Genomic DNA, 16,414 nt, shown 5'->3' on the forward strand with positions numbered 1-16,414 from the left:
GGATAGAAATTGAACTACCTGCTCATCCACCCATATGGACTTGTCTGAGGCATATTGACTGTCACCATAGGAAAGATTCTCTTCCTTCTTCTGCTTGTGTCTTCTGTGTCCTGTAAATGACTGGAAGCCTCCAGTATTCCTGGCTTTGTCTTGCACCTCTGCTTGCTAAACTTACTTGATAAAAAATACAACTACACATTGTTTAGTTCTGGTGTGACTGACCTGTGGAACTGCTCTACAAACCCCTATTGGATCTAAAAGGACTTAGTTGATAACTGGGAAATATTTTCATTTTTCAGTTACAGTTAATTGTGCATGTGTTTGGAGACCAAATTTTCATTTATGTTGTTAATGATAGAAATAGCCCATTCTTTAAAGGTCACCTTCAGATCTGTTGCTGAAGTGGATTGTTACGTTAATTAGTAGGACTTTTAATCAATGCTTGTACTAAGATATTCTGAGTTTTATCTGAAGTGGTAATTTAAAGAATTTAAAGAAGCATAATATGAAAGTGCCTAATACTCCCTGCAGAAGCCTGTGCTTGTTTTGCAAAACTGGAATCATTTGGCAGTGAAGCATATTTTAAAGTTGAGACTTGGTTCTCTGACATGTGAGTGCAGATGCTGTCCCTGGGCTCTCCAGCAGCAGGTCAGCTTCATGACCATGGCTGAAATTTGGCAGCATTGGATGCTCAGCCAGGTCCCCTACTGTAGGTAACACACACCAGGGAAGGAGGAGGGCAGCCTTTGTCCTACTTCCTCAGCTTCCTGAAGAAGGCTTTGAATTATTAAGGGTTAATTGTTCTTTAAATAGTTACAAGGGAGGGTCTTGGTTGGTAGCCAGGTAGGGTCATGCCAGAGGAGGCTGTGTGGGCACTTCCAGAGAGCAATGTGCTCCTTTGAACGCAATTGCTAATTACTGTGGGAAATTTTGTGTCTCACATAGTTAGCCAAAGAATTTATTTTAAAACTACATTATCCTTTTGTTTGCCCTAATCAGAGTCTTAGTTCTGTTGAAACTGGAGACAAAACCTGGGAGGTAAGAGTGGAATGGGGTAATTACAGGACAAAAAGTTTTTGCATGACCTTTAAGGTAAGGCTAAAAATCTGATGCAATGAAAGGGATGCTTTGAAGGAGATAGAACAGGGGTTACAGAAAGGAAGTGATCCAGCAGGGCAAACAACCTCCAGCCTTTACTGTCTGCTGATGTTGGATTGTGCTGAAGAAGAGACAATTAGAGGTTGTGACAAGAGGACACAGCTTGTGCAGAGGGGGAGGCAGGAACCTGGGGAGTATAGAGGAACACACGACAGCTGATACCATCTGAATAGATAGGATAGTTAAATACAGTAGTAGGGATTGCTAGTGTGAACATAATCAAGTTAAGCAGTACTTTACTACATCTTATGGTGGCATTCGTAAGTAATATTTTACCCTGCTTTATTAGGAGTGAATGTTGTGACAGTATGAACATAGAGTACTCATTTCTGTGGGGATTTTTCATTATGTTTTGGAATTTTCTTGTTTATATCTCTGTGGTTTTGATTTGTTGCTGTTTGAGAAGGTCAACCGGCAGGGCAAGGGGATAACTTTGGATAAAACAGAGTTCTTGAGCATTAAAACAGTTGTCAGTATGCCCTAAAAATCTTACTAGTCATTCTTTATAGAGATGAGTCACTAAATAATTCTCCAGGTTACCAGGCTGCAACAGTATCCTCATTATGATGACACTGGAACTGAAAAATCTGGTTACCTGTCAGATCATAAGGGAAAGGAAAATCTTTTGAATGACTCCTGTTTATGTGGAATTTCAGTTTTCACTGTGAGAAGCTCTACTTGGAAACCAAGGCTGATGCTGCCTGTGTATCCTATGTCATGCAACTAAAGCAATAGCTTCAGCACCTACACTTAGCTATTTTCTTTCTTCCCTCTCCCATGTGTCTGCAATGACATCCTTGTTACAGTTTCCTCAGGTTCTCCTTTCATTTCCAGACACCTTCACAGTAATATTTTCAGCTCAGCCTTGTGACTGCATGCCCAGCTCTTGCATGTCACATGTAATATACTTCATTTCCCTTATAGTGACTTGAGAGATGTATTGTTTTTGAAACCTCACTACTGTCAAAGTGTTTGAAATTAACTCTGAGTTGTTGAAGGGGGACTTGAATGATCGACAGCCTCTTCAGATGGTGAAGCTGACATACTGATAGCTTTGTTCTCCAAACAGAAATACAGAAATTACTGTGCTGTGCTCCCTGCTTGGGGACACAGGGACTGCAGCACCTTTGCTGATGTTCATGATGTGTTATATGTTGTTCTTGTGTCAGATTCTCTGTCCCCCTTGTTTTAGTTTTACAAAATCTCTAGGTTTCTGTATATTTGTTCCACAAGAAAAGAGGACTCTGTGGAAGAGCAGGTGCAGAATTAGATTTGGGAGACATGATTCAAGAAGGAATTATGCTTGCATATATTAGGAAACCATTAAGATAGCTTGAGTAAAAACACAGTGATGGAAAAAGAGTGTAAAAGATGAGAAGGGATGGAGATGATGGCATAAAGGATGAATTTCAAGTTTAAAGGAGTAGAGGGGAGTACTTGGGCCTTTTTAGTTGCTGCTGAGTAATGAATTGCCCAGTGCTGATTCTACGAGTTTAGTACTCTGTGCTGAAGTAAATCAGTCACAAAGTTCTTCCCTTCTGAAATTTTCTTTGTTCTCTTCCTCCACTCGTTTTTTCTCTTAAACTCTTTCCTCTTGCTAGGTTTGCTGTGTTACTTGTCTTCCCCAGTGGTGCCATAATGAGGGCTACTGAGTGCTTCTCTCTCCTCTTTGTGTCTTGAGCTTGTTTTGTTATTCATTTTTTCTTTATACTGCAGCATTTCTGCTCACTTAACTTCCTTTCCCTCTGTCTTTTCATCACATGTTCTCACCCTCCTTTTTACTAAAGGAGCACACTGTATTATTAGAGTCTTTTGGTCTTCATTTTCCCTTTCTCACATAGCTCTTTCAGCCCTTGAGATAAAACACTTTTTATGGAAATTCCCTGAATTAGAGGTAGATGCTTCTCCTCAAGATCAGGGTTCATGACAGTTCCTCCAAAGGAGGAGCAGGAGCTGTCAGTGTAACCCTGGACTGAGTTCCTCTGAAAAGTCTGTTCCAGTTGGTGCAGTGGCTCAGCCCTCCCTCCTTTCAAGCTCTGGGGTTTCTGCTTGGTGACTTAATAACCAGCACAGCCCCTGTGTGCATCTGTGTGGCCAGCTTGGGGTGATTTTCAGTTTTGTCTTAAGGTTTGTAGCCTTGCTGTGGAGGGGCTCCTGGCATGCAGAAATAGCTGTAGCTCCATCTCAAATGCTGCTGCATGTCCTGATAGCCTCCCAGGAAAATGCAATCCTGAGATGTGCTCCCTTGACTCCCATCACTTTCTGCCCATATGAGGGAAAGTATGGGGTGTTCTTTCCCTCTTTCCCTCAACTCCCAAGGATTTAAATTTTAAGTAATGGCACCAATATTGTTATGCAATCATCAATGTTTGTGACTAAGCAGGATGCTGCAGAACTCTTTATCTTGTTGATTTTCCTGACTCTTATTGCAAGAAACTTCTGTAATGAGTATAGAGTACATTTATTTGTTGTTTATTCTGTCTCTAATGTAGTTAAGATTTTTAGATAGACTGTGTAAAATAACTTATATTAACATTACATCCTGTTGTGATGGTAGATATGAGTGTTCTGTTCCTCCGACTGATGCAGAAAAACACAAAATAATTTTTGCTTGTCTTACTTATTACTCTTTTTTTGCATGCATGTTTTTGTTAGGGTTTTTTTGTTGGGAATTTTTGTTTGTTTTTAATTTGATTCTAAAATGTAGGGATAGTTAGTGACTTCAGGAGGCTTCTTTTAAATTGTAGTTTGTGAACTGTCTGACAGGCCATCTGTTTTTCACTCCCCCTTAGGAAGGCTGACTTGGGATACATTCTCTCCAGTTTCTATGCTGGAAGACAGACTTTTTATATTAAGTGAGTTTCTAGGTATGATGACCTGAAATGTCCATGTATTAAGAGTCATCAGTTTGACTAATGGCACACCATGGCTACAGATCATCCTAAGCACCTCTTCAAAGTGTCATTTTTCCAGCTCAGTTGATTTCTGACATATCTCACTTTATCAGCCATTGAAGTGGAAATTTCATCACTCTTATATGCTTTTTGGGTTTTTCTTAGTATTTGTTTGTAATAGGTTTTATGGGTGATTAGTTGTGCAAATTGTGAAGTTTTTTTTTTTTGTAGAGAGAAGATTTTCTTAATTTTTGCATATGGACCTAAGCTTTTTAATCTGCCTGTTAACATGTATCAGTTGAATCTTGCTTTGTTCTTCTGCTGTTAAAAGGCTGTGAAATACTATACCTACTGCAATTTGTAACTAATGCAGTATTTACAGTCATTTCACCTGGTCAACAATTACAGGTACAAAAGAAATTATTATTTAATGAAAGTAATGGCACTTGCAGACATGTATCTGTTGAACAGCACTACTTAGATGCTATTTTCAGCAACTGTTGTCAATGCTGAGAATAGGCACTGTCGTAGCTTGCAGCCTGTAAAATCCTCTGCTCTTATTCCAGACAGAAGCTCAAGCCTGCTTCTTCTCCCAGAAATCTTAGGGTTCTTGTACTGCTTGTGTTTATGTAGAATCATGAAAGCAGATTTGGTCCCCATCTCAGCAAGTGTTCAGGCTGTGCTTTCACCTAGGAGTCACTGTGGAAGGATCAATGACTCTTCATTTGTAATAATGGTAATTAATAACAAAAATAACAATAATTCACTAATAATGTAGGTCTCTGCAGCTGGGAATACTATGATTCTTTGGAATGTCTAAGTTTTTAGATTGAGATGTTGGGAGGGAAGTTTGTGATATGTAATGCATAAGCTCCTTCCCTATCTCAGTTTTGCTAGCCTCGGGAAGGGAAGAAGGGAAATCATGCTGCTTTCCTTGCTGCTGCTTCTCTTTGAGACTGAGGAGGAGAGTTTGTGCTTCCTTGTATTTCAAACTCTCTTACTATTCTCCTGTAACAGAGAAATGTACAAATTTTATCTTTCCTTTCTTTGAATATTTTCTATTCCTGCTCTGTATATATTATTGACTCTCATTATTCTTAGAATTAATTTCAGTTTTGCTTTGTATGTTTAGAAATGTCTAAAATGGATGTAGATGTTGAAAGGGACTATAGTAGATCCATAAATGAACCTAAGCAGTGACATAATCTTTTCTGTACAATTATCTTGTCAGATCAGTAACAATATTTTATTTCTTACCTGTTTACACTTCCATGCTTCTGTAGATTCTTAGATATCAAAGGACATAAAATACTGAGGTATATTTAGACTTCTTAGGTACATTGATGTTCATTGAATCATGTTTAATGCTGGGAGAAGTTTCTCCAAGTGAGAGATGGGGAGGGAGCACTGTGTACCTTGGGCACGATTGCCATTCTGCTGCCAAACGGCAACAACCCTTTGAGGAGCTCAGAGTTCAAGGTGTTGAATGAAATGCAGTCATTTTCTGAAACATTTTAAATGCCTGCAGGCATGCTAAAGTTGTACCTGGGTGTTTTGGATAACTCTGTAGCATGACCTTAATGCCTTTTTTGCATCTTACCAATTTAAATATTGCTTTTCTGTGTTGCAGTGTAGAACTTAAGTACCAAGTGGTTTTTATAGAAAAAAGCTAAGTAACTGTGATTTGGGTTTTGGTTGGTTTTTTGGGGTTTTTTTGGTTTTGTTTTGGGTTTGTTTTTTTTTTTTTTCACTATGTCAACTTTATTTCATGTTGCTGTAGATGACTAAGAGAAACTGATGAAAGGCTGTCCTGGTAAATTTTAAATGCAGTGTAAACTACACTAGTAGTCAGCTTTGTCTGTGTGAGACATCAGTCATTGAAGCTCCTGTGGTAGCTTAGACACTCATGTGTGAACATGCCTTGTGCTCAGTTTTAGTGTTTGCACTTGGTGTCTCTACAACACTTAGAGTAAAAGAAGGGATTTTGATTGTTTATTTGTTTTAATTATTAATTGCTCATAACTTATCAGACTTGGTAATTAAATATTGTGCTAAAAGTGTTAATGAGGGCAGAGGTCTACAATGTAGCCTGACTCATAAGGGAGTGAGCTCTTTGATCCCAGTGACCTGATAACAACAAGAACTGCTTCTCTGCTTCTTCTCTCCTTCCAAAATAAGTTGAAATAAATATATAGGTATTATTTTTAAAATGGGCATCTCCTCTTTATGATTTCAAGCTGTTTTTAAAATTTGGAGTGAGACTGAGAGAGTAGATTCTGAGTGTGCAATCAGCTGAGCCGATAGAGGAGTGGGCTGAGCGTGACTGTATGAGAGCTGACATGTCAGCCTGGCGATCAGTGAACACCCTCCTGTGGAATTCAGCCAGGAGCCCCCAGCCCTGCAGAGATCACTGCAGAGGTCATGGGAGATCCCAATGCTCAGTGACACAGATGAGCATCCTCAGTTTTTATACTTTCAAAAGTATTGCACAGAAACTTGAAGTAGTGGCATGCACCAGTGAAATATTTTTTTTTATTTTCTGCAGTCCATGCAGGCTGTTTCAGGTTAGCATTGCAATGGAACACATGCAGCAGTGTATAGCAGAGCTGAACTGACATCCTTTTGTGAGTGTGTTAGTAGTTCAATAGCTTTGTAAATATTGCTCTGTGTAAATGACTTCATTTAGTTGGGGTGAAGCAACCTGATAGACCATAAATATTGACATATGGGCAAAAACTCTTTGCAGATGAAAGCAAGTGTTTCATAATACATCTCAAAATAAATGTATTCTCCTTGGTTTAAGATTTTAATCTGATTTTGTAAATTAGCTGCTGTGCATTTGTCTATCCCCGCCAAGACCCTGAGATGCAGCTTTAATGTTGTAGGAAACAGAAGAGTAGAAAAAAAGGAAATATGATCAAATCTGTGCAGCAGTGGCTCATTTGAATCTGTGAAGATGTGAATGGGAAATCTTATTAGTATTTTAGTAGTGATCTTTCAGAGAAAGGGGCTGAGTAGATGCAGTAAATGACAGTTTGGCTTTTTATTAAAATAATTTTCTCAATAATTGAAAATATTTCTCTCATTTTTTTCTCATTGAGAACTATTTTCTAGGGAAGAAGAAGGGGTTATTCATAATGTATCAGTGATTAAAGTAAAGATTTAGTAAAGCTGTCTGCAGGTCTCCTTTTGTTTGGCTTGTCACTGCTGACTTACCCTACTTAAACATTAATTCTGATATTTGTTGCTGTGTTCTGCAAATATGTTTGTGCTCTCCCTTTCTGCTTGTTGTCTGATCACAGTAAAGAACATTTATTTGTAGACAGTTCTTTAAGATAGCTTTTATTCTGTCTTCTATTAGATATGTGTATTAATTCACTGATGAAATAAATTCAGACACAAGCCTGAGGATGTTGTTTCCTAAGACTTGATGAGAGATACTATTAATTTTTAAAGTTGAAGGCTACTGAAAGTAAACAGGTGATCTGTATAATGCTAGATTCAAAAAGATCAGGTTCTTAAAACCTAAAAGGTTTGTTTTATTGTTTGTTTTGTTGCTTGTTTCGTTTGTGGGTTTTGGTTTTTTTTCAAAAATGCTCACAAATAATCCAGTAGTGCTCATTATTCTGGCAGGATAATCACTGCTGAATGTCTCCATAAAGTGGTGCTGTTAAACAGCTTGTATTTTTTTAACCTTTTCATCCTTAGCCTGGAAAAGCAATAGATAACCCAGAGAACTACTTTTTGAAATTTTATTGAATTCATTGACTTCTGTAGGAAGCAGATCAGTACTTCTTCATGCTACACCATAGATTAAATCTTGGAGAATTTTAACTTGCTATATATTAATGTGTTGTGCAAATAAGAGTTTGGGTTGTTGGTTTGGCTTTTGTTGTGCTTTTTTGTTATTGTTTTGGGGGTTTTTGTTGGTTTTTTTTAACATTATAAAGGATTTTGGAAACTTGGATAAAAATAAAAATTTTTTCTTCTTTGATGATGATGAATAGTGTGTCAGTTTTCCCATGGTACAGTTTAGAGACACTAGGAATTAGTGGCCCTTTAAAGTCTTGACATGCTTAGATGAAAGGGGAGATAGGCTTTGCACTGCAAAGGAATTCCCATGTGTATTTGTTAATAATGATTTTTCAACATCACAGCTCAGTTTCATATTAATAAAACACAGAGTTTATAATATTTCTAGTAAACTGATTTTTCCTGGAAAGTACTTCCATTTATTAGTAAATCAAATGTTTTAAAATCTGAGTGTTTCATATAAGCTAGAAAGATGTGCTGTGTGGGCATGCAAACAACTAAACAGTCATCAATTTAGTAAACTGTTGTGTTGTAAAACTTTTTTTTTTTGATCATGTAAAAATATCAGTTAACCACTTTAAATTTGAAAATATAAAAGTAGATTGTTTCCTTAAATGGAAGTCTTTGGAACTTTATTCTCGAGTCTAAACTGAGCTTCAGATAAGCCAAGAAATGCAAAAACCTTTTTGGAAAATTGCAAAACAAAACGATAAAGGACTGGCTCCTATTCACAAACTTGAATTATGGCTCTGTAGTAAATTCTATGCTCTCTGAAAATATTTTAAGGAGTGACAACTAGTTAGTTTGATATTAAGTGATTAAATAAGTGAAGAGCTGTAAAGCAACCTTATTTTTGCTGAAAAGAGTGCAAATGGAGTTTGCTGCTGATTTGTGATATGTGTTGCTGTGTGATATGCATAGGCTTTCTCAGCTGCTTAAAGATAAAAATTATATTCTTAACTTTATTTTAGCACTTCTCTTAATAAAACAAAAGCAGAATTTCCAGTCTTTCCTTCTGTCAGAAATGTAGATATTTTGGTTGAGATTGCAGGACCCAAGAAATTAAACTGAGATGTCTTGTTTTGAAAACTGAGAAGTTTTGTTTTGAAAACACATGAATTAAATATTAAAGCAAAATCAATACTAATAGAAATATGATTCTTACTGTAATATTACATGAAAACTTGAGGGGGGAAAAAAACTATTTCTGACTGTCATTTGCAAATCAAATATTTTCTTGCCTTCTAGCACAGCTTGCATAGAATACACTGGCTTGGATAAACCTTCCTGTATATCACCTGTGTTATTTTTGTAGCTTGCTGTGAAATTATGTGTACATGTTCTCTGAGAATAATTTTCTCGGAATAGCAATTGCAGTAGAAATTATAGAAGTCTAAAAGTCTGCAAAAAAGTATAAAACCCCAAACATTAATACCACAAGTTTCCAACAAGCAGAAGAAAACCAGATTTGCCATTTAAGCATGCAGGCTTCTCAGACAAAGAAAAAAAAAGCTTACCTGCAGATAGACCTTAGACAACTAACACATTTCTAAAACTGAAAAACTGCTATTTTTCCAGTTGGTTCTCTGCTCCAATCGCTCTCTGCTTTTGATCTTTTAATCTGTTATATAAAAATGAGTAATAATGTGTTGATGTTTTTCACAAGAATTTTTTTGCTAATGTTTTAGATCGGGGTAGCTCGTGCATGGAGCTCTGGCAAGTCTTACAGAAGTGCTTCTGACCCGCTGCTGAGCAGATCTTTCTTTCTTTCTTTCTGTTCCAGACAGTTAGGGATCAATTACAGCCATTAGAGATCATTGTAACACATCAGTGGTTGTCTTTCTAATTTTATTATAGGTGAATGTAAGCTGAATGTAGAGAAGACTTGCCAATAAGCTGGACTGATGTGCGCAGAGAAGGAATGAAGTATGGATGTGAAGGAACGTAGGCCTTATTGCTCCCTGACAAAGAGCAGACGGGACAAGGAGCGGCGCTATACAAACTCTTCTGCAGAAAATGAGGAGTGCAGAGTGCCTACTCAGAAGTCTTACAGCTCCAGTGAAACCTTGAAAGCTTTTGATCATGATTCCTCTAGGTTGCTGTATGGAAACCGGGTAAAAGATTTGGTCCACAGAGAAGCAGATGAGTATACCAGACAAGGTAGGCAAGATGTTTGAATTCAGAGTGTATCATTCATTAGTTCCAAGGCATTCTTGCTGCAGGAAGAGAATGTTATTTCACCAGTTCCATCAGTTTTGGTAATACTCCACACACGTAGTACACTTCCCTCGTAGCTCCCTAAATCTTTTACAAAGATGGAGAAGCATTGTGTACCATCTTTGGAATAAATAATAGATGATGCACAGGAAGGAAATGGCCTGTGTTGGGCAGTGGGTCAGTGACTATATTGCAGAGTCAAGTGTGAAGCATTCAGGCCTTACAATTTAAAAATCAACCCCCAGTTATTTGACTCATTAATAAGTTGCCCAAAAGTTTGCCATTCCAGTATATCTAAAAATGCAAATAGTTTAAAAATTAATAGAAAAAAATAAATAGAAGTGTTCCAAGAAGACTATTCCAAGATTTGGGGAAACATAGTATGTCTGGATGAGCATAAAAATAATTCATTAGCTCAGTGCTTTTACTTTTAGCTTACAAGGGCAGTAAAAGAGCACTGCTCAGTGAGTAGTAGAGGTAAATTAGTTCACAATTTGTGCATTTGGGTGTGTTGGATGGTTTTTTTAGTGGTTATCTCTGATATATAACCAGATGGTAATAGGTTGCTAAAGCTCACTGTTGAGTTTTTCAGTTCAGGACTGGAGTGACATGAGAAGTCTAAATATCCATCAGGATGCTCAAAACTTGACTGAATATGGTTCTCTTGCACCTTACTGTAGCTGACTGTGTTTGAGCACAGGATTTGAACAAGATCATCCCAAGAGCTCCCTTTCGATCCCAGGGATTCTGTGTGATTAAACTCTGCTCCAATTAGGGTTCAGCACTTATGCTGAACTTTTGCATTCAAAACTGTAGTGTCTGAAATTGATGCTTCTACATTTACACAACTAAGCTACTTAATGTAAAGAGGAAAAAAAAAAGTTATGAAATGTGTAGAGTACTTCAGCCCAGCTATCTAAAAGGATAAGAGCTGTGTGAACCTCTGACTCAGTTTTCTGTTTAAGGCTATCTCCTATTTTATGCAGAAACAAAAGTAGATTTAGAAATCTCACTCCTGGTGAGACAGTCCTTAGTTTCAATTTTAGAATATCTAAATAATTTTTTCCATTGATGTTTTTTCTCTGTTCAATTTAGAATAACTTTACATTAAAATTAGAACTGGGCAGATGGTGTTGACTTCTTTGCCTACTAATGTTTGCAAGGGAAATAAAAATATTTCTCTTATGCACATGTAACTGAGGCTTGCTGCTACTCTACTTTCTGCCATTTTTTTTTTCTGTGTGTTGAAAATTCAGGTTATCACTGTTTTCTAGTTTTTAAGTCATTAGTCACCTTGACATCATTACTTTAATGAGGTAAAATCAAGAGGAAGTTTTTTAAATCTGTACTGTAGACACTGTCTTGTACTAGGTATGAAATTATCTCAGAACAGGCACCATTTATTTAATGAATTCATAAACCATTGCCTGACTAGAATATTATTCTTTTTTAAATAGCAATAACAAACTGGAAGAAGTTATGTGCTCTCACATGTCACATATGATGGTGCACTGGGGCTTCGTTTTTATTCCCTTTCACTTTCTTCAGAAAAGCACACAGTATTTAGCTAATGATTCTTACCCAATATGCAATAAATTCCATGTCTATAGGCCTAAAATGGCAGTCTAGGATGGATAATACCCTCTTCACCTTCCAGTGGTCTCAGCACTGTCTTCTGTGCCCATTTAATTTCCCTCATTGTCCTTTCAATTCTTTTTGTATGGCTTATTGGCTTCCTGCACTGCAGAGCAGTTTGGCCCCTTTGGGGACTACCTGCAGGTTTGATAGGGTCAGGTAATAAAGGGCTTCTTTCAGGTAGTGTGTTCCTCATCTTTGACTGAGAATTTACAGCTTCTGGCATTGGGAGTATTTTGTGCAAAAGGTCCTCAAGGTCATTTCAAAGGTTTATAAATAATATATAAAAGATGCTTCCCTGTTATTTTTTTCCTCTCTGCCTAGAAATAGTATGAGATTTGTGGCTTTGTTGACAGTGTAATTGACAGCCTCCTAATTCAACAGGAAATTGTTCTGTAAATAAAAATGGCAACCTTTAATAAATACCTTTAATTAGGAATGAATTTTAAAAATTAATCATGACCGGTGTTTCATTTCTGCCCTGATTGTGTAAAACAATAATATGAAATTTCCAGTGTCAGCTGGAAAGTTACTGCGGCAGTTATGCAAGATTCTCAAGTCTCTCAAATGTGGAGGAATTAAAATCATAAAATAATAGACTCTTCTGAGTTGGAAGATACCTATCAGGATTTACTGAGTTCAACTCCTGGCCTTGTGGAGGACACCCCAGGCGTCACACTTGTGTGCTTGAGAGTCTTGTCCAAACATTTCTGGTGCTCTGTCAGGTTTGGTGCTGTGACCACTTCCCTGGGGAGCCTGTTCCAGTGCCCAAACACCCTGTGGGTGACAAACCTTTCCCTAATACCAGCTGAAACCACTCCTGGCACAGCTTCAGGCCATTCCCTTGTGTCCTGTCTCTGGTCACCACAGAGAGGAAAGAGATCAGTGCCTGCCCCTCTTCCCCTCACAAGGAAACTGTAGCGTGCGCTGAGGTCTCCCCTCAGCCTCCCCTTCTCCAGACTGAGCAGACCAAGTGCCCTCAGCTGCTCCTCACACGGCTTCCCCTCAAGGCCCTCCAGCATCCTCACTGCTCTCCTCTGGATGCTGTCCAACATTTCACATCTTTCTGACATTTTGGCACCCAAACTGCTCCCAGCCCTGGAGGTGAGGCTGCCCCAGCCCAGAGCAGAGCAGGACAATCCCTCCCTTGCCTGGCTGGCCATGCTGGGCCTGGTGAAGGACAGGGCTGGCCCTCCTGGCTGTCAGGGCACTGCTGACTCACATTTCAAGTGTCAGTATGGTTTTTTATGCCTAATATTTAGGGTAAAGCCCTGGAAAGCTTTCTGCTAGGCAATCAGAACTTTGCTGTCTCTTCTTCCTGAGTTGTTTCAATACATGTGTTTTGTTCTTCCTCTTTCCCAAAATCCAGTGGTAGGAATTCAGAAAGGGATACTGCTATTGGAGATAGGTGTGCTTTATTTATGGTGTCTTTATTCCATGAGATCTTTTCTTGTGGAGAGGAGATTCTCCAATTGTCTCTTCCAGCCTAATGATATTTTTCCTCGTGAGTTGAATTTCTGTTGCTTTAGATTAATTACATAAATAGAAATATGAGCCCAAAAATAAATATGATTGTCATTACGATTCTCAAATGATTATGCCATTATGATTCTCAGCATCTAAAACATATTGTCAAGTATTTAAACATGAAAATATTATATAACTGGGGACTATTTTGTTACTTTTGAAAAGCAACTGACAGAACTAGAAGAGCAAGTAAGCTGTTTTAGGCAATTGGAACTACATCTAGGCAATATGCTTTCAGTTAACATCCATGAGATAAGACCTAGTGCAGTCTCTTTTTCTTCAGCCCCTTCACCTGTTGCAAAACTGGTTTTGTTTTAAGAATTTTAGATGAGGATTATTTAGCCTGCTATTTTGAGACTTTTAAATTAGTTATTTATTTTCTCTTTGTTTATAAACCTCACAGGAGAGCTGTGTAAGTGAAGGCCATGAGCTTTTTTACTTAGTTAGTTTCAAGAAAGACACTCAATTTTATATTACTTTGAGGAGATACCTAATCTCATGCTTGGCAATGTCTGAAGCTCCATGAAAGACTTTACTTTAAAGGTGTGATATTGTAGTCTTCTGTTTATGTGTTAGAGAAGAAGATGACACCTGTTTTCATATACTTCAAAGTATCCAGCTATACAGAGCAGCCTGATTTAAATGTGCTTCTCTACTTGATTTAAATGTACTTCTCTAATTGAATTCAGTAACCTAAATGCTTGTAGTTAGACTGGAGCCATTGGTGAGGGGTTGAAACCAGATGATTTTTAAGGTCCCTTCCAAGCCAAACCATTCTATGACTGATTCTACGATTGTGTATTGCATTATGCCCAAGTCCCTTGCTCAATTCAAGATTAAAGCTGACAGTATGAAGTTGAATTTCTCTGTTGTACAGAGAAAAGTTGCTTTGTTTAGAAATTTTATACTACTTCCTGTATGAAGTGATATAAAGTGATAGTACATAGGAGACTGCTATGGAAAAATAGCTGAAAGTGTGGCATGACTACAGTGTGGGTGGGTAGGATGGTGGAAATACAGAAAGTAAGCAGTATTTTTAAAATTGCATTTGGAAAAAAAAATGAAGTAATACTTTTGTAATATTAATATAATTGAAAAAAGATCAATCAAACCTGGACTCACAATAACTGAAAAACTTTGTATCAATTTAGTAATAAAATTCAGGCATGCAAAAACTGTGTTTTATTTAATATTGGATACCTGTTAAAGGGAAGAGGGGGCTATTAAATACCTCTCAAGTAGTCATTGTTCCATTTTAAAGACTTTTGTAATTGCAGAACAGTGTAGTGGTCCTACAGAGGGATCCATGTGTCATGTCAGTGACATTTTGCACAGGAACAGAAGCTGACCCACAAACACAGGTGGCATTATTCAGTGCAGGTTTGTGCATGTTCATCTTTTCTTACAAAATCCTCACAGCACTGTTTGCAAACTGTGTAAATTGGAAAACTGAGTTGTAGGACACCTTTTTCTATTAGAAGACCTAAGGAGGTAGTGCAGGTTTTGTTTAATTTTTACTTTTTGGAAGTTTGAGTCAAATATGATTTAGACTGCAGGTAAAGTTATTTGGTCTTAGATGGCAGTGAGAATGACTTCATTGTGTTTATCAATCAGAACAGTTCACTGTTAGCCAAGTCTCAAGATCAATTTAATTGCATTCTATCCCTTTCAGTTTTGCTGGAGAAACCATTCCTATGCACAGTTTTATATCTTTACTATTCTGGAATACTTAAGTGCCTAAATTAGATTAAATGCCCTAAATACCTTTTTGAAGCTGCTAGAAGAGAGGGCAAATCAGTAAAGAAAGTATCAAATCAGTAAAGAAAAAGATTTCTTTTCCTTCATAGTATGCTGGACAGCTCATTCCTGGGTGCTAAAAAGTAGAGCCATGAGCAGTCTGGCTCATGTGTGTGGCTATATCACAGCTATTGTTCAACTGCTATTCCATGAAAATTAGATTTAGGTGCTAGAAAAATATCACCATTCAGGAAAAGAGGGACCTGAAGCAGTGATATACATGCTTTGACAATTTTATTTAATTACATAAGTTATTAAATACTGTCAAGGATACATTTTTAAGACCTTAGAAACTGCTATCTTAATTGCAACTACTATCCTAATATGACTCCAAAGTCTCTTGCTTTAAATACTAGCTGCCCAAAATGAGTTATTTGGATAGTACAATGTTTAATCTTTTTAGTCACTGTAAATGTCAGCTGTAGGATGAAAGGATTTAAATGGTCATGTTTTTAAACCTAAGGCCTGAGTACTTTTACCCGTCTGAAGCAGTGGAAGGATAGAGACCTAAGAACATTTTGGCTTTCCACTACCTGGGCTTTATTGATGAGCAAATTTTGCCTATTGGGTAGGCAAGTGCTTCTCAGTAGAACTGCATCAGCTTGCTTTGCAGGGTATTTATATGAAGGCATGAAATAATATATTAGTGACTTTGTGATCTCCCAATGAGCAAATTAATTACCATTCAGTGACACGACAAGCGCTGTCTCTCAAAATCCAAGGCAGATATTAGACTTAGTGTTTTATGCTTCCTGGCTGCAGTGCAAGATGTGTCCTGATTGTCATCATGACAGATCCTTTTTTGTTATGCTGAAACATGGCCCCCTGCAGTGTCTGCCTGATTCAGTGGCTAACTTCTGTAAGCAGCATACGGTGCCAGTATGTTCTGGATAAATTTGTGGCCTTGAGCTAAGCACATAACCTTCTGCCAGAGGTGGTTTTTTTCTTTTTTACCTTGTGTAATACAGGAATGATAATACCTACCTACCTCACAGGCATTTTGGGAAGATTAATTAGTCTCTGTTTGCAAAATGCTTTGAAGATGAAAAGCACTGTAAGTGCTAAGTAGTATTATAATCTCTCATTGTTATACTAGTAACTTCTTAAAGCAACAATAAGAAGTTAATTGGTTTTCAGGTTCCAGGTGATAAGGATATGTTGACTTTTAAAGTTATTCTATTAGCTGCAAAGTGGTATGAAGAAAAACATTTCACTTTTATTTGATTAGGAGTATATTGAGTTCACGCTCAGTGATATGCACACATGCTCTAAGGTATTCATTGAGGTGAAATTGGCCCCTTGTGGGTCATGGCCTGTAGATGAGCTACAGACCTAGAGACAAAGGGTAATTGTAATTCTCCTGGGAGAAATCA

At 37.6% G+C, this 16,414-nt stretch overlaps 1 protein-coding gene across 30 annotated transcripts in view; it reads left to right on the forward strand.

Moving 5' to 3' along the window:
• The window catches only part of TENM3 (teneurin transmembrane protein 3), a 1,291,378-nt gene that overhangs the window by 968,225 nt on the left and 306,739 nt on the right, over positions 1-16,414 (forward strand). For all 30 annotated transcript variants that reach the window (XM_071432135.1, XM_071432137.1, XM_071432120.1 and 27 more), the window contains one exon: positions 9,723-10,025. In XM_071432135.1, the coding sequence (XP_071288236.1) occupies positions 9,794-10,025 (232 nt within the window). In that variant the 5' untranslated portion in view covers positions 9,723-9,793. The remainder of the gene's footprint in view (positions 1-9,722; positions 10,026-16,414) is intronic.

Source organism: Agelaius tricolor, unplaced genomic scaffold (genome assembly GCF_023055355.1).
Source record: "Agelaius tricolor isolate 1412-34295 unplaced genomic scaffold, bAgeTri1.0.p SCAF_8, whole genome shotgun sequence".
Classification (NCBI taxonomy): domain Eukaryota; kingdom Metazoa; phylum Chordata; class Aves; order Passeriformes; family Icteridae; genus Agelaius; species Agelaius tricolor.